This window comes from Panthera onca, chromosome B3 (genome assembly GCF_046562875.1).
Source record: "Panthera onca isolate mPanOnc1 chromosome B3, mPanOnc1 haplotype 2, whole genome shotgun sequence".
NCBI lineage: Eukaryota > Metazoa > Chordata > Mammalia > Carnivora > Felidae > Panthera > Panthera onca.
In genome coordinates this window covers 105,659,890-105,677,894 of record NC_138344.1, presented here as the reverse complement: position 1 = coordinate 105,677,894, position 18,005 = coordinate 105,659,890, and the positions used below count along the sequence as shown (strand labels likewise).

The window sequence follows — 18,005 nt, the reverse complement described above, 5'->3', positions numbered from 1 at the left end:
AGATGATGAGTTCCAACTTTGCTATCTTCAAGCAGTATAACTGAATTGTGTAAATCACAACTGGGATACATGAATATTTAGATAGGCCAAGGTCTGCCTCCCAATATTTCCTTCCAGGGCTACATCTTGACATGCATGCTGCCAGGGGGAGGGGAAGGCTCCTGTAGCCCCTTTCCTACGAGAAGTGTGTTAGTGTACATGACCCAGGTGCTGGACAGATTCAAGCAAAACCACCTTTAATAAACCCCAAACACAAAACCTCCTTGGACCCCCCTCCCCCCTCCATGTCTTGCTCTGAGCTAGTTTAGATGCAAAGGTCAGAGGATCCATTATCAGGCTTTAGGGCTGTGTCATCACTGCCACACTAGTCTCAAGAAAGACTTCCACCGGGAGGAAATGGGAACGAAGAGAAGGCTGTAAAAAAAAAAAAAAAAAAAAAAAAAAAAAAAAAAAAAAAGCCTAATCCCAAACTGCCCTGAGCCCGTCGGGCCTCTGAAATCTGAGGAGGACCATCCTACTCGCTCACTCAGTGTCTTGACCCATTGGGGTTGGCAGAAATATTTCATTCAGTTCATCTCCCTTTCCTTTTGAAAGAGCATCCTCCCCATGCCCTGCCACAAAGGGGGCGGGGGGAGCCTTACAAGCTTCCGATTTATAAAAAACAGGAAAAGATTAGATATTGTGACTTTAACTTTTATTAGAGCTATGTCTTCCATGAAGTCAACTGCTTTCTATGGCAGGAGAAAGGAAGGAGGTTCTTCATGGCATTACTGATACACGACTTGAAAGATACTTAGGGGCCACCTTGCTAAGCTGCCTGAAGAACAGTCTCCTTTGTCAAGTACCAGACCGGAGTGAGGATCACTCTCCTAAGCAGGTTTCTTGTCCTGACCGGCCCCTCCTCACTGGTGGCAGTGCTGTGTGGTATCCATGTGGCACTCTGCCCACACAGTCATGTTTAAGTGCACCCACTCCTCTGCCTCCAGCAGGGTGGCCTGCTTTCCTTCCACGGAGGCCCGGCCCAGGTAGTTTTGCACACCAGGGACAACCTCACTCCTATGTAACTAAGTTTACCCCACCCTCCTTCTTTTTTTAGAATTAAAAAAATTTTTTTAAATTTATTTTGAGGGAGAAACAGAGAGAGAGAGAGAGAGAGAGAGAGAGAGAGAGAGAGAGAGAGAGAGAGAATCCCAAGCAGTCTCTGTGCCGTCAGCACAAAGCCCAGTGCGGGGCTTGAACTCATGAGCTGTGATATCATGATGTGAGCAGAAATCAAGAGCTGGCAGCATAACCGAATGAACCACTCAGGCGCTCCTACGCCACCCTCCTTCTAAGCCACAGCTCGAAGTTCATCTCTTCCAGAAGAGAACCTTCCTCTAATCAATGCCAGTCATTCCACAAGTTTTGGACTAGCCAAGTCCACCCTTCTTCCTCAAGGCATTTTTGTAAACCACTGTGCTTATCTGGACGTGGCCAGGCTGAGTAACTGTGAACGTTAGCTGGACTCAGTGCTCTTGGCCATTTCAACACCCGGAGGGAAGGAGTCGGAATCATCGTGACCCCTTGCCTAGAAAACGGACCGTACGCCCAAGTGTCTACTCAATAAATACTCCCCAAAAGACCAACTTCAACACAAGAGAGGTGTTCCACTGCTCTACTGAGAGTGAACATCACTCACTTGTTTTTGTTTTGTTTTCCTTTGGCATGTCTTTAATCACATGCTCAGAACAATCCTTACAAATACGATCACTGGTTTTATAGTGACACACATTTTCAAGGCTTTTGTTATAGTGTGGTAGTCTGCAAAAATGACCATTAACTTCTTCCCTCCCTTTGATGCCTCCTTTCCTTATTCTTTTTTTTTCTTTTCTTTTTTTTTTTAATACAATTTATTGTCAAGTTGGCTAACATATAGTGTATACAGTGTGCTCTTGGTTTTGGGGGTAGATTCCCATGATTCATTGCTTACATACAAACACCCAGTGCTCATCCCAACAAGAGCCCTCCTCAATGCCCATCACCCATTTTCTGAACATCACTTGTTAACAGAACATGGACACTGAGGGTATCCTTATCTGGCCAAACCCACTTTAATGAGTCCTGCCTTACAGGTGGGAAATCAGTGTGACCCTAGCTTCCCAGTTCCTGCTCCAGTGACACCCCAGGACATCCTGCAGCTGAGTTGCCAGGGTAACACAGCCAGCCTTTGCTTCCTCGTTGCTGCTGTTTTCCTTTTTCTTTTTTTAATCAGTAAATGTTTATCCTGGGCAGACCACCATGCTGGATATCATCAGCACTCGCAGCAGCGGCGAGACTGGGAATCAGAAGAAGAAACATGTACTTACCATCTCTACGGCTTTCAAGCCACTTCTCAAGGTACTTATTTCTTTGTCCAGCTCAGTCATGCTGTTGTAAATAGCAACATTTTAGTAACCAACATGCGACTTGTATGTATTAAATAAATAATGGGTTCACATATCTCACGCTTGGAAGTCCACCCTAGTGTATTTTCAATGTTCAAAATTCCCTTCCATGCTCAGATCTCACAGAAAGATAAAATTTTAAACTTAAGCCATTTAAACGTGGACCTATGGTTTTTGTTTTCCACAGCCAGTAGGTACATTTTATAGATTAAAAAGAGCAGAAATGCCTGTCATCTCTACAAAAATAATTCATGTTTCAATTTCACAAAAATCTCACTTAAGCCAATTATCACATGTAGAAATAAATATTTTGCCATACGTAGCTCCTTTCGAACAAGTAAAAGAAACCGCCTTATCCACAATCATGCTCACATTGTATTCTTCATAATTAGGGCACTGCTTTTCACTGAAGCTCTGGTGATGTGAGTATTACAAGGTGATGGCTTAAATTTCAATCAACAATGGTATTTCTTCAAGTTGTACTAACTAGATCTCATTGTCTCTTTTTATAGAGAAAGTTTCCTGGATTTCTCCCATATAACTTTCTATCTGAAGGCTTTTAGATCTCAGAGATTATAACATAAATCTTGTGGATAATTCAGATGTTAGCAAATTCACCAAAATGTCATTTACTTTAACATTTTAATTTCATGTCTCACATTTCTACCAAAGTCTACAAAAAGAGGGAAAAAAATTAACCTACTCTTCATCATACTTTTCAAATTCACTGCAAAAGATAGTTTTAAATACACACATACATTTATTTTTAAATTCTTTTTATTTATTAAAATTTTTTATGTTTATTTTTGAGAGAGAGAGAGAGAGAGAGAGCGAGCATAAGCATGAGGGGACAGAGAGAGGGAGGCACAAAATCCAAAGCAGCTCCAGGCTCTGAGTTGTCAGCACAGAGCACCATGCAGGGATCAAACCCATAAACCGCGAGATCATGACCTGAGCTGAAGTCGCACACTTAACCGACTGAGCCATCAGGCACGCCTATTTTTTTTAATTCTTTTAAGTACATTTATTTTGAGAGAGAGAGAGACAGAGAGAGAGAGAGAGAGACAGAGAGAGAGAGCACAAGCAGGGGAGGGGCAGAGAGAGAGAGGGAGAGAAAGAATCCGAAGCAGGCTCTGTGCTCTCAGCATAGAGCCTGACGTGGGGCTCAAACCCATGAACTGCGAGATCATGACCTGAGCCGGAGTCAAGAGTTGGATGCTTAACCGCCTGAGCCACCCAGGCGCCCCTATGCATTTATTTTTTTTTAAAGGGCCAAAAGCAGGAGGGAAGAACAACAAGGAAAACTGCCTGCTCTTCAGTCTCTGAAAAGTGGTGTGAAGTCTGTGGTGAAAGTTTGGCAACTTTCCATTTTATTTTTAGTTTCTTCATTTGCATAAAGACTGCTTTCCATTAAAAGGCTGCCTTGGTTTCTGAGAGTGTGTGCACATGTGAAAATTACTAGCAACGCCCTGACATTTACGTTCTATTTGCTTAGCCATGTTTCCTCATTAACTAAGAGTGCTCCTACCTGTATGTAACAGAACTACCTTTTAAAAGTACTAGTGAAACTGTATTCCTTTCTTATACTCTTAATAACCCAGAAAATTGGGTTTCCTGGCGGTTAAAAATTGCATGCAGGAATAATCCAAAGGAAATACAAAACATGTATGCGTGTGTGTGTGTGTGTATTCATATATATACATATATATTCAAAAGTATGTAACATATTTCAGTGACTTGGGTAGGATTCAAACTTTACTTCATATGCTACTCAGGGGAAAGCAAACAGAAGGACCCTCTTCACGCGATGCCAGCTGACCACCTCAATGGCTAAAGCACAGTCCAAGTGACTTAAAAGACTAAAACAATTCACAGGTAGGTACTTACTTTACTTTTGCTGCTTGAGGAATGTCCCGCAGTTCTTCATTTAGATTGAGGACCTTGGGGTATTTATTTTCCACAATGGTTATGAGATAGTGCAGAAGTGTAATATTCCTACAATAGAGGAAGAAAAAGTATTAAACATGGTTAATATCTGCATATGATTTGCATATCCAAGTGGCTGAACCTGCAAGAATGCTATACTCCTGCATTCATTTTAAAATTTGGAGATTCCTTTAAGGCAGGGATTCTCAAGAGAAGGGGATAAGGGGAGGGCCTACACGGGATTTACATAACTTACAATGAAAGGAAGCATATCTCTTCTAAAAGGGAAGGGGATAAGAATTACCACTTTGGCTCATAACAAACATCCTTCAAAATCTGGATGACAGAAATGAATTGGAACCACTGCCAGTGGGGACATAGCTTCACAGCGCATCCTCCCAAAGACAAGGTGTGCCTGAGGTTCATGACAACGGGATGGGGCCAGCCGGGGTGGGGATGGAGGGATGTTTAATTCACTGAAAAGGATAGCTATTTTTCAAATCTCAAAGTACAGAGCAGCAACTCACTGATAAGAATTTATTGATAATTCTCATTTAAGCTTTTTCAACTCTTCAATAACTCCCTCCCTCTGCCCCCCCACCCCCCAATCCTCTGACTCACTTTGTTAGCTTTTTTCCCTTCTGACTCGATTGTTTTGCTGTTGCAGCAAAGGACATTCAGGAAGTTAGAAGGCCTCCTGCTTTAGGGCTGGTCCTGGAAGTGGACCAGGACTGTGCCATCATGGCTATGACATCTTTGCAGCCAAAAATCCATTTCCTAATTTTAGCAACACTTGAGCTCCTAACTGTACAACCCAGCTCCCTCTTTGGTGGTGACAGCACTGAACCCTGACTGACCTGGGTTGAAAAAGTGGATGTCTGATAACACTGTCTGTTAGGCAAAGCTGTAGCAGTCTGGTCCTGTTGTCCCTGACTCTAATGCACATTACAGTCACCTGGGCCCTGGATGCCTGGGCCAACCTGAGATTCATTTCACTGGAATGAGGTGGGGCCAGGCATGGGTATTTTTAAAAACTCCCTGGTAATTCTAAGAGCCAGGATCAAGAACCACTAGTCTACTGAAGGTTACCATAATCAGGAGGACACAAATGTAATTCTTTAAAAACATGTCCGTAATTTGTAGGCAATTTGTTAACTCACGATGCTACATCCCAACAGTCCCATCCACCCCCAACTACCATGAAGCAGAGTTGTCAAACCATTTCCTTTCCAACAACAACGAAATGCTTTCCACTTCTGGTTACCCTTGCATCTTCATAGACGCCAAGGCAATCCCATTCCTCGGAGTCAACTGACCCACACGTGAAAAAAACTTTTCTTCTATTTTTCTTGCTCTCAAGAAATAATTAGAAAACAATAGCTCAGCAAAGTAAATCGGTGGCTAATATTCCGGCCATTTCCTTTGCAGACACTGAGCTGTTATCCTTCCACTTCAATTCTGCTGCTCCCAGAAGCTGAGCATCAGCCCATGTGCCTGCTGCGTGAGGAAGTAAAATCCCAGCGACTGTCACGAGACAGAGCGGAGCCATTTCTCTTCACTGTTTCACAGAGATGCTTTGTGATTCGGAGGGAACTTAATTAACCATATATACTTTTCTTCATGTAGAAAGACTTCAACCTAGATCAGAGCACTCACATTTGTGTGCTATCCAAGTAACACCTAATTCGACTGAATGTAAGTTCTTAAAGAATGAAAACAACAGCCACACATTTGATTTTTCGCTGGTATAACTGGAAACAAGCCTTTAATGCAGAGTAAATGTGTCCCTCATGCGCACCGTCCCACCCTTGTGCAGTTTGATAAGATTCAACTGACATTTAATTGAGTGACTGCTTATAAATTTTTTTTTTTTTTAACATTTATTTATTTTTGAGACAGAGACAGAGCATGAACGGGGGAGGGGCAGAGAGAGAGAGAGAGACACAGAATCGGAAACAGGCTCCAGGCTCTGAGCCATCAGCCCAGAGCCTGACGCGGGGCTCGAACTCACGGACCGCGAGATCGTGACCTGAGCTGAAGTCGGACGCTTAACCGACTGAGCCACCCAGGCTCCCCAATGAGTGACTGCTTATAAACAAGGCACTGTGCTTAGGCACTATGGGTTTAGAAGACACTGGTACTATTTCCAGGGACCAAATATTCACAGGAAGAAGAGGGAAGAAAAGAACAGAAATATTTTTAATTTATTGTTTTGAAAAGGCTTGTGTATTAGATAAATTCTGTAGTAACTTCCATAAGCAGATAATCACATAGCAAGTGCCAGGTTATCAGTAATGGCTGATAGGTAATGGCAGAAGGTATTAGGGGAGGGTGGGGGGGAGAGAGAGAGAAGACCTAAATGGTAGTAAAGGTCTCTTTCCTCTCCAACTTACAAGCCCAGTTGAAGAGAACACCCTTCCTCAAAAAAGGTGACTGCTCTTGGGTGCCTGGGTGGCTCAGTCAGTGAAGCATCCGATTCTACAGTTTGGTTCAGGTCATGATCCCAAGGGTTGTGGGATCGAGCCCCATGTTGGGCTTTGCACTGAGCCTGCTTACGATTTGCTCCCTCCCTTCCTCCCTCTCCCTCTCTTCCCCTCACCACCCCACTGCTTGCATGGACTCTCTAAAATAAAAAAAAATAAAAATAATTAAAAAAATAAAAAAAAGAAAAAAAGAAAAAAGGTGACTGCTGCTTATATGCAGGTGAGATGTTGCAGTTACCTACTACAACCTACAAATAAGATCCATCTGTTGTTAGAGTAGAGGTGGGGACAATAGGACAGGTGTCAAATACCTGTGAGACCAAATACCTTGCTTGTGATCTTAGGCAGACTAAATGAGCCACTTGACATTGCCTCAGTTTCTTTATCTGACAGTAGGCAATGTAGCACTTGGCCCGTGCACTTCACACAATCAAATATGAAAGTGCTCTGGAAGGATCAAGTGCTCACATTAAAAATAAGGTGGTGATAGAACAGCTGCCCTTTGTTAATCTATCTCTACATGATGCAAAAAATAAGGTTTAGCCCTACAACTTAACACACTCACTGCTTATTTCTTTTTTTAAAGTTTATTTATTTGAAAGAGAGCAAGTGTGAGTGGAGGGGGTGAGGGGGGGGGGGTGCGCAGAGAGAGGAAGAAAAAGAATCCCCAAAGCAGGCTTCATGCTGCCATCACAGAGCCTGAAGCAGGGCCAAACTCAAGAACCATGAGATCATGACCTGAGCCAAAACCCAGAGACAGATGTTTAACCGACTGAGCCACCCAGGCTCCCCCACCCTGCTTATTTCTTTATAGGATGGATTCAGGGTTGCCATAATGCTATGCATCACTAACCTTATAGAAAATATAGAGTAAAAAGCCCTTGCTAGTTAGGAATAATTAGGATGAACAGCCTATTTTTAAAAAGAATTTGGATGCAGAGAAGTTTGCCTTAGAGACAATTGGGCAAGTTGCTTTGAAGTCAGTAAGAACCTTAGAGAAACAGGGCTCTCAGGGAAACTGGTGTTACTATGCCTAACGATTCTGTTAATGACACCAGAGCATTTCCACCTCTCAGTGTTTCTAACAAGAATCTGTTCACTTTTACACTTTCTAGGAAGCATTCTGAGGAGTCCTGGGAGCAGCGGCTTAATACCAACAGCCAAAATGCACTTAGACCCCATCAGTTTTTATAGCCGCTAGTGTCAATGTATAAAGGAAGACATACCCTAAAAGCCCAACAAGCTTCCCATCATCGGCTGTCAGTTTTCTCTTTTCCCCTAGAACACAGTTCTCTGTGGAGGGGTTGTGACTGGGAGAGGTCATGAGGAGACCAGCAGCATGTGGGTCACATTCTGTTTCTTGTTCTGGGGACTAGTTATACAGAGGTGTCCAATTTGTGAAATTTAAGACTGGTGGACTTGTTCTTAGTGTATTATACTATAACAAAAAGTTTACCCAAGAAAACCCTAAAACTTAGACTAGCTGATATCCCTGGGGACTGAAAATGGATGAAGGATAATTGGCCCAATGGGAATTTAGGGATATTTATAACTGTGAGAGAAGAGAGGTCACTTCTCTCTTGGAGAGAAGGAAAGAGCATGAGCAGGAGACCAGCAAACCAGAGGCTGCAGGATCAGGGAGGCCCAGGAGGCCCAGAGGGGTCCTGACCTAAGCTCCTGGATCCTCCAAGTGTTGGAAGATACCATACTTACTTGTCAATACTAGATTTTGTGTCAGCAATCTTGTTTAGGCTGGATATCTTGAATCCATACGCATTGCCTCTTTGGCCTTTGTTCATGTAATTTCCAAATGCCAAAACCACTTCTAGCAACTGCTTCAGGGCGTTGCTCCTAAACACCTCTTCTGAGCCAGAACGAATTGCTTCAAAACAAAGCACACATGAACACAACTACTACCACCAGGACTTTCCAGGGACACCCAGCCTAAATCCACACACCTGGGAGCAGACACGGACGATGTAAGCCTGGGTCACTAGACTACCAGGGAGCACTTACAAAACACCTAACCTAGAAGCAAAGAGCAGGGGGACAGGGAGAGCCAGCTCACGTTGCTCAAGAGACCCACAGCCGCACCAGCCTATCCTTTCTTAGTCCTTTTCTTGACTGGCTCATCAACTGTAAGCAGGGATATATGAAACAGTGATTGCATTTCCCACATTCCTCTGCAAACACTTTCTTGCCTGGTATGAGTAAGACTGAGAGGATAACTGATCAAGTCTATTGACAGAAAAACTGGCCAAATGTGTTTCATGTTATAGCTTGCAGGTGTCCTCAGAGACTGGGGCTTGAGCAGGGTCCTGAGTCCAGCCTGCATTCTGTGGCTGTGTTCTTCAGATGCCCATTTTTTCAAACACTTAAAAATTTAATAGCCTCAAATCTTCCCTTAGAAATACCTAGTAAGGCACCATTGCAATAAAGCTGGCTACAGGTTTAATGCTAGTAGCGGTCAGATACGTTCTGACCAACATCCAGGATGTTAAAAGCCTGATTCTACAGAGGAGCTCGGGAGATGTGCTGTGGGCTCCAGAACCCAGGCTGGGCCACAGGGCCAAGTGCAGACATTAAGTAATTACTCATCACAATTTCAAAAGATTTTAAGCAAAAAAAAAAAAAAAAAAAATCACCCAAGGGATCCTGTTTACTACCTGCACTTGGGTTGCAGTTGCAAATGGGCACTTAAGATGAACATCACTTTCAATCTGGAGGCCTGACTTTACCTTCTACTTTAGGTTTCACTTCTGCCACACGCTCTGCAAACTTCTTTTTGAAGTACAGCGATTGCAGTCTTTGCTGGTAATGATTGATGCTGTAAGAGCAAGAATGGACTAATGAACACCTACTTAATATATTATCTATGTTCACTTAATGGATATGGAAGTGGAGGTGCCTTAGAGCACCACCCCCCCAACACTCTCACACACACACACACACACACACACACACACACACACACACACACACAAGCCTGCACAATTCCCCTGCTGGACAGGAAATGAGGTCACTTCGCCTGGAGAGCCCATTTCCCTCTGACCAACAGGAGGTATTTGGGCAATGGCAGCAGGGTCCTTAGCTCTAACCAGGTCAGGCAACTGCTAAAAGAAAAGGAGAGTTGCCACCTCCCTTTCCTCAGAGTCCCAGCAGCTCTTGTGAAGACAGAAGAGATAAAAAGGAATGAGAATGCAAAACCTCCCCATTCTGCTGCACGTAAGGGGCTGTTTCCTATGTCTCTCCTATACTTAACTTTCCACAAAATTTGCCTTTGGCAAAGCTGTGGAGTAAAACTTGTCTCCGGCATTCTCTCCTCGTCTTCTCCCCACTCATGTTCCCAAACCTTCCTCTTTCTTTACAGTTAGCTCCCTATCTGCTCCCCTCAGGGCTGGCAGGCTGTGCCTTCAAGATGGCAACTGGTGACCAAAGATAAGAGGGTACAAAGCAGCCTGGTCATCAGTAAGATAGGTTGCTACTGCTGATGGGCGAGGGCAGAGCATTCTTGCCAAGGTCTTCTGAAACCAAACCACTGCCTTACCTGCTCTCTAGTGGAAACTTCAGTGCAGTAGCCCCTCCTCCAAAATGATACCATATAATCAGGCAGACCTGGGTTTGCAGTCCAGGTTCTCCTCTTATTAGGTGACCTCTGGCAGGTAACTTAACTCCTCCATCAGATGGAAGAGAATACCTCCCTACTTACCAGCCCTCTTGGCAGGGCAGATGAGAGGATCAAGTGGGACGATGCATGCACAGAGCTAGACAATGACAAAATGGCAGCTACGCAAGTGACCATCTACCTATTGATACACAGGGTTGCTGGGCCCACTTGTCAAAAATCCAAAACCATCCTTTGTCCTACAGTAGTATATATACAAAATGACAAGTTGGGATGGACAAACAACAAAATAATTCTGGATATGGTAGAAACGTACAGCGAGAGATATGTTCACCTGAGCTACACTCGTAGGCCTTTGATATTCAGGGGAAGAGTGCTGCCCTGGGGGTGACTGAGAGTCTCAGGACCACTGGTCCTTGTCTAATGCAGAATCAAATTTCCAGGCCGAGGATGGCAAAGAGACTCAGCTCACATGCCAAACAAAATTATGAAGCAGTGGCTGCCTCTGGGCTTTCTGGAGAGGGGTTGAAAATGCTTGCCAAGGCTTCACGGGAAGTATGCCATGATTGATTAGAGATGTCTGCATGGGTCAGGATTTGACATGCAGACCCTAGCAGTTCAGTAATGTGGGCTCTAGGTCGACATTGCTGAGTCTATTTTTTGAGATGCTGAGGTACAGAGAGGAGTGAGATACGATTCCAAGAAGTCAAAGTGGTAAGGAGAATGACCCCGACTGGAACCAGGAAAAGTTATGACCTGTTTAGGTCCAGAAATAGAGGTAATTGTGAAGAAGCCCTCACCCTGGTTCACCCATGGGCAAGAACTCACATGAACAAAACAAATTCCACACAACTCAGGCTTCAGAAGATTTTGCAATTTAAAAAGGCTTCAAGTTAAGCCAGGTTATTGGCCCAAATAATTCAACCAGGATTGAAAGTTTAACTTCCTTAGAAAGGTAGAGGGCATGTTCACATTTTATGCATTTCCAAACTCACCGGCTCATCTCAAAAAGGAACCTGTCAGCCTTGGCCATGCGATCCAGTTCATGTTTATGTTCCTCCAACAGGTCAATGTCACTTTTTTCGGGAACAAATTTCAAGAGCTAAAAAGTACACACAAGTATTAGAACTGAAATTTATAACGGAATTATTGCAGTAATTTTTCACTCTTTCTGTTAATTGGCCCTAGGACAAGACTGTAACTTTGGTTTCATTTAGAAGTGCTACTTCCGGGTCATTGTTAAAATATGCTACGTGATTAAATCTTTCCAGGTAGGTGGTCCAAAGGTACCAACTTCCAGTTACCAGATACATTAAGTTCTAGGGATAGAATGTACAGCATGATGATAGCTAACGCTGCTGTATAACATATAGGGAAGTTGTTAGGAAGGTCAATTCTAAGCATTCTCATTACAAGGAAGAAATGTTTTTCTTTTTTTCCTTTTTTATTGTATCTATAGGACATGACAGATGCTAAACGTATTATGATAATCATTTCACATTTGTAAGTGTCAAACTATTATGCTATACACTTTAAATTTATACAGTGATGTATGTCAATAATATTTTGATGAAATATTATTCAAATATTCAAAAAACTTTCCTTTTTTTACTTATTGGTATAAGATTCGTTTATGGCACCTTTCTGTTCTATATGGTCTCTCAAATCAGATCGTGGAAGCCCTGTAGCAGTATCTGCTTCGCATAGACCATTAGAGGGACTTCGGAGATGCAATGCTCTCATCAAGTAGGTGATAAAACTGAGGTCCAGAGAGATTAAACCACTTACCCAGGATTATAAAGAAAATTCATGTATTCGTCAGAAATAGAACTTAGGTCTCTTGACTGCCAGCTCAATGCTTTTTTCTATTACATCATGCTAGAATGAGTAATTCTATGTGTATTTTCCATTCAATTTTGTTTATTTCTCTGGCTTATCTAATTCCATCTCATTTTTTGTTCCATGTAAAAAAGATGGATGAGAAAAACATCAGGATTTGAAGTTGTTGATTCCATTATTTTATTTTGGAGGGATAAATGAGCATGGAATGTGGAAGAAATAACAATAATATTTAAAGTTGAAAAAGTACTCTGTGTCTGATTTCCTTTAAAGTTACAAATAGATGTATATACACCCACAGCCCTGACCATGTGTGCTATTTTCTGGATCAAATACCCTTGGATATATACATTTTTTTAATGACATTGACCCTCTGAACCCCAAGATCCTCCCCATAACTTGAAGCTGGCATTTGGATGGTTCATTTAGTAGGTTTCCAAAGTTTGTTGGATTTAAATAAGGGACCTCAGAAAAGGCAGTCAGTCTGGATGCCACCAGCAGAGAAAGAACTAGAACTCCAGGTGAATGGTATGCGGTTGTAAATATATTCCAGGCAGAGTGCATATCAAGTGGCAGGGTCTGGAATGGGTGGCACAGCATTTATGCAAGTAGAAGGACAGCTGCAATGGCATCAGAGGTCAAGGCCAGGTAGCAGCAAGGACCTTGTAAGAAGTTCAGTCTTTATGTGGGCACTGGGGTGTAGCTTAAAATCTTAGGTAGGAGAGTGAATTTGCATTGTAAAAAGACCACCATGCTCACAGAATGGAGAAAGAACTAGAAAGGATCAAAAGTATTAGGGGGTTGGCATTAGACTGTTGCTGTAGTAGTCCAGGTGAGAGAGGGCAGAGGCCTGGATTGGATAGTGAGTAGATTCTAGAGCTATTTAGGTGGGGGTTGAATACAATTGGCCTGACTTGCTGATGGATGGTTTATGGTAGAGGGTCAAAAGGATGAGGTCCAGACTTTTGGCTTAGGCAACAAAGTACACAGAGTGTAACAGGAAACCGAGGAAGAGATGGCTGGAGGAGAGCGGGTGGGTTTTGAGAAAGTGAGTTTAGTGTTTGAAATACTAGCAAGAGAACCAAGAGTGATTCCTAGGCAGGTGGACAAATGGGTGTGACATCCTAAAGAGATCTATTTGAAAGACAAAGCATTGATATTGGTTGTAACATGCATGGATGGGAGTGAGGTAACCAGGGGAACCACCAAGAGAAACAAAGCAGGGCTGGAGAGAAGCCAGCTTTTGAGGAATGAGGACAAGAGGAGGAACCTTCAGAGGAGACAATGAAATGCCAAAGAAAAGCATTTCATCATGGAGCAAGTGGCCATTGGTGTTGCATACCACCAACAAGTCAAGGAAGATAAGGACTGCAAAGTGCCTCCTGGCTTTGGCAATAAGGAGGTGGTAAGTCCTTAGTGAAAACAGCTTTAGGGAGGTGAGGAAGAGTGAACAGGAGGCGAGTGTGGACAAGCTTTCAAGAACTTTGCTTATACTGAGAAAGAGAGAGGATGGTGGCTACGTGGAATGTGGTATTAAAAGCTGTTTTGTGGAAGGCTGAGACACGAACAAGTTAAGAGTCAAGAGGGAAAGGCGTATGATCTAGGAGAAGGGCAGTCCTCTGATCTGGCTGGGTCCCTGAGCAGAAGAAAGGGCTGGGCCGGAGCAGAGCCCAGGGACACCCCCTCCTTCCTAGGAGGATGTAGTGGATGCAGATGCCAGTGCGTTCATGGGTCTAGTGGCCTGATAGCTTCTAGGCATTTGTGTTCCTGTGTTCAAATGGTGCCAGTGGACAGGACAAGTATCTTCTAGCTTTTCCTCAGTGTAGAAGGAAGGTAGTAAGACAAGGAGAAGGGAGAAGGGAGAAGGGAGAAGGGAGAAGGGAGAAGGGAGAAGGGAGGAGAAGGGAGGAGAAGGGAGGAGAAGGGAGGAGAAGGGAGGAGAAGGGAGGAGAAGGGAGGAGAAGGGAGGAGAAGGGAGGAGAAGGGAGGAGAAGGGAGGAGAAGGGAGGAGAAGGGAGGAGAAGGGAGGAGAAGGGAGGAGAAGGGAGGAGAAGGGAGGAGAAGGGAGGAGAAGGGAGGAGAAGGGAGGAGAAGGGAGGAGAAGGGAGGAGAAGGGAGGAGAAGGGAGGAGAAGGGAGGAGAAGGGAGGAGAAGGGAGGAGAAGGGAGGAGAAGGGAGGAGAAGGGAGGAGAAGGGAGGAGAAGGGAGGAGAAGGGAGGAGAAGGGAGGAGAAGGGAGGAGAAGGGAGGAGAAGGGAGGAGAAGGGAGGAGAAGGGAGGAGAAGGGAGGAGAAGGGAGGAGAAGGGAGGAGAAGGGAGGAGAAGGGAGGAGAAGGGAGGAGAAGGGAGGAGAAGGGAGGAGAAGGGAGGAGAAGGGAGGAGAAGGGAGGAGAAGGGAGGAGAAGGGAGGAGAAGGGAGGAGAAGGGAGGAGAAGGGAGGAGAAGGGAGGAGAAGGGAGAAGGGAGAAGGGAGAAGGGAGAAGGGAGGAGAAGGGAGAAGGGAGGAGAAGGGAGAAGGGAGAAGGGAGAAGGGAGAAGGGAGAGACAAAAACTTGTTTTTTCCCTTCAGTTTGGATTTTTATCTACTGGGCAAGGAAACTCAGGTCTAGTGTCAGGGATTCCCCCTCCTCCCGTGACACATGCATTGGTTGTGCAAAGTCCACAGCCCTGTTCACGATACCACAACCACTAGCTCTCTTTTGTACAGAACACTGTTAAGAGGCACCTGCTAAAGGTTCAGTCCTTCCCAAAGAAGAGTCGAGTGACAGACTGTGTGTGGATAGTTTTAAGAGAGGATGAAGAGTTAGACGAACACCCGGGAATAAGGAGAAAGGTACGTATTCCAAGAAAGACTGTATTAATCTTGTCTGAGTTCTGAGCTCAGCAGTTAAAAAAGGCAAGGAAGGAATGAATGTGGTTCTCATAATTAAGAGTAAAGCGATGTTAGCTTCAGAGCTTGTCTGGGAGAAGTGCTGTGTGAAGGATGAGGGAGCAGAGGAAGAACAGTAGAATGAGAAGGAGAAGAAAGAGCGTGGTAGAAGACCAGAGAGTAAGACACACACAGAATTATCGGGGGAGACCAGGTCAAAAGTATCCCACTTGGCCAGATTCTGCATCAGTCCATTGATTTTCTTACTTGTATTTATTTGAAGTACATTCTATTTGCACTGCAAGCCCTTTTGGCAAGATTTTGAAATCCCTTCCCTCAAGGAGGAATTTCGCTGGATGCAATTTCACAGTAAACAGATCTTGTGGAATTTTAAACATACGACCTTGTCAATAGGGGCTAAAGGCCTAAGGACCAAAGCAGTTTTCTGCACAGTTCTTCCCTCTGTGTGAGCAGCTTCTGATGCAGGCAACTAGCATGCAGGGTCACCTGGGGGCCAGAGAGGGGCAGAGGGGAGCTGGGCTGCACCTCTGGGTGGAGACTCTTGCTAGGTGGAGAAAGAGAAGAAGAGAAAGTATGTGCAGAGAAGCTGTTAAATGCTCTAAAAATTAATTTTTGGTTTAGGAATCACCTTTAAACTATTTGTACACAAAGTATCCCAATAGGCTTGGTATATAGTTATTAAGTATTGATAACTAAGTCAAACCTCAAAAAAGACAGCATGGGAGCACCTGGGTGGCTCAGTCAGTTAAGCGTCCAAATTTAGCTCAGGTCATGATCTCATGGTCCGTGGGTTCAAGCTCTGCTTGAAGCTCTGTGCTGACAGCCTAGAGCCTACTTCGGATTCTGTGTCTCCCTCTCTCTCTGCCCCTCCCCCGCTCATGCTGTGTCTCTCAAAAAGAAATAAATGTAAAAAAAAAAAAATAAATTACAAAGGACAGCATGAAAAGTTATTCCACTGCCAAGTGTGAGGCCTTCCCCAGGACAATTCCAGTTGCAGGTTTCAGGTGGGGCTGGTGCACGGAGGTGTGGTGACCCTTCAGCCATCACTCCCTGCTCTGCGTCTGAGGCCTTTTGGGACACCAGTGAGAACACGACAGAAAATGCACAAGCAGACAGGCACTCCACCTGGAGCGGCCATGCCACCCAGGATCACTGTTAGTTAACGCCAAACAGACTTTTCCTCTGCTTCTGGGAGCCGAGTCTGCCTACGATGAGACACCCAGTCCAGCCTGGCATCACCATCACCGGCATCCACAGTTAACCTTTGGAGGACCTGGCACTAAGGGACGTGGACCTCTTGACCGAAATCACTCAAAATAGGATTATGTCCTACGGACAATGAGACAAGCAGACAGAACATTCTCAGAGCATGGAGGCTATCTCCACAAAGCACAGAAAAATTTAGGTCCAGACCAAGAAGCAGGTAATAACCCCGGAAGCATGTGCTAGTTCCACAACATTGTCATTTGGGTAACAACTGAAGAAAGCTGCAGAGAAACACGTAACCGAGTTGGAGTGGCTGCAGAGCATGTTATAGAAAGGCTGCACGGAAAGCATGAAGTCACCACATTCAGCTTGCCCGGCCACGGCTAACACTACTGATTTCGATGCAGGTGACAGAGCTGGGGGTGTAACGGTAGCTCCTGTGGTGTAGGAATGGCGAGTCAAGGCCAAGACACAAACTGTATTAAGGATTCCATAATGAATCAGTTTACGTAGCAGTCTGTGACCTCATAATGCGAGTGAGATTCTCCATACTCCTGTCAAACACTTCCCAAAAGCTAGATTTGCATGACCTCTGAAGGCATAATAACCTTACTTGCAGCATGAGGGACAGACAGAATCTGGCACTGTGGGTCTCAGGCATTTGACAAACTCGTGACCTTCCTTCTCACCCATCATTTTGAGGGGCAATGGGAGAATACAATCTCCTAAGAGAGCCACATTCAACGTTGGTTCAGAGATGAGGAAACTGTCCACCAGCAGCAACCAGATTTTCTCAGTATCCCACTCCCTGCTGAAAGCCAGTCGTCGCTTACGCTCTGAAATATGTCTGGCAGCTCACCTGTTCCAACATGTCCTTGGGCAGATCTTCCTGCTCGTCCATTGTTAGAATTGCCCGTTTGATTTCATCATTGGACAATTTCAACCTGGAGAAAGAGTATTTTATTTTGTTGTTAACAATATTGGCACGGGTATTAAAATTTAATGCAAGATCATTCATTTTGCTACTCCAGCTGCTGACTTTCAAGAACCGTTCTTCTCAAAATCTCTTAGTGAAAGCTTATTTCCTGACAATATTGCACCTAAAAATAGTATTTTGAAACTGCTTTAACATTCTTTCAGGACTTTGTAATGCTCTGCTGACAAAGAGAACAGAGCTGTTATGTTTTATTGTTTAGTTTCCTTATGTAAGGGATCGGAGGATGAGAAATAGGGAAAACACCTAGATCCAAATTATCTCTTTAATATACAGCATCCATGAATTCTAGACAGAAGAGGAAAACTGAATTCTTGACTATTCATCAGGAATGTTCAAAGTCTGCTTTCAGATTAAAAATGGATTTAAAAAAGGTTGGAATCTGTTACTGTCAAAAAGTTGAATAGCTAATACATGGAATAGAATGTGTAAGGCACTTCATGGTTGAGGAGTTTTCACATATAATATTTCATTGGAGGTTTAAAATAACTATGATTTTTTTTTTTTTTTTTTTTTTTAATGGAGGGACAAACTGAGGCTCGGAATGGCTGATTTGCCCAAGGTCAAACATATGGAAAGTGGCAGTACCTAACACAAACTTGAAACTCCTGATTCCCAAT

The 18,005-nt window shown here is 44.0% G+C and overlaps 1 protein-coding gene across 3 annotated transcripts in view; it reads right to left on the bottom strand.

Annotated features, from left to right (window-relative positions):
• Window positions 1-18,005, bottom strand: part of DAAM1 (dishevelled associated activator of morphogenesis 1) — a 176,895-nt gene that overhangs the window by 9,220 nt on the left and 149,670 nt on the right. For all 3 annotated transcript variants that reach the window (XM_060619942.3, XM_060619944.3, XM_060619943.3), the window contains 6 exons: window positions 17,251-17,335; window positions 11,453-11,559; window positions 9,571-9,659; window positions 8,546-8,714; window positions 4,311-4,418; window positions 2,346-2,406 (listed from right to left, as the gene is read on the bottom strand). In XM_060619942.3, the coding sequence (XP_060475925.1) occupies window positions 2,346-2,406; window positions 4,311-4,418; window positions 8,546-8,714; window positions 9,571-9,659; window positions 11,453-11,559; window positions 17,251-17,335 (619 nt within the window). The remainder of the gene's footprint in view (window positions 1-2,345; window positions 2,407-4,310; window positions 4,419-8,545; window positions 8,715-9,570; window positions 9,660-11,452; window positions 11,560-17,250; window positions 17,336-18,005) is intronic.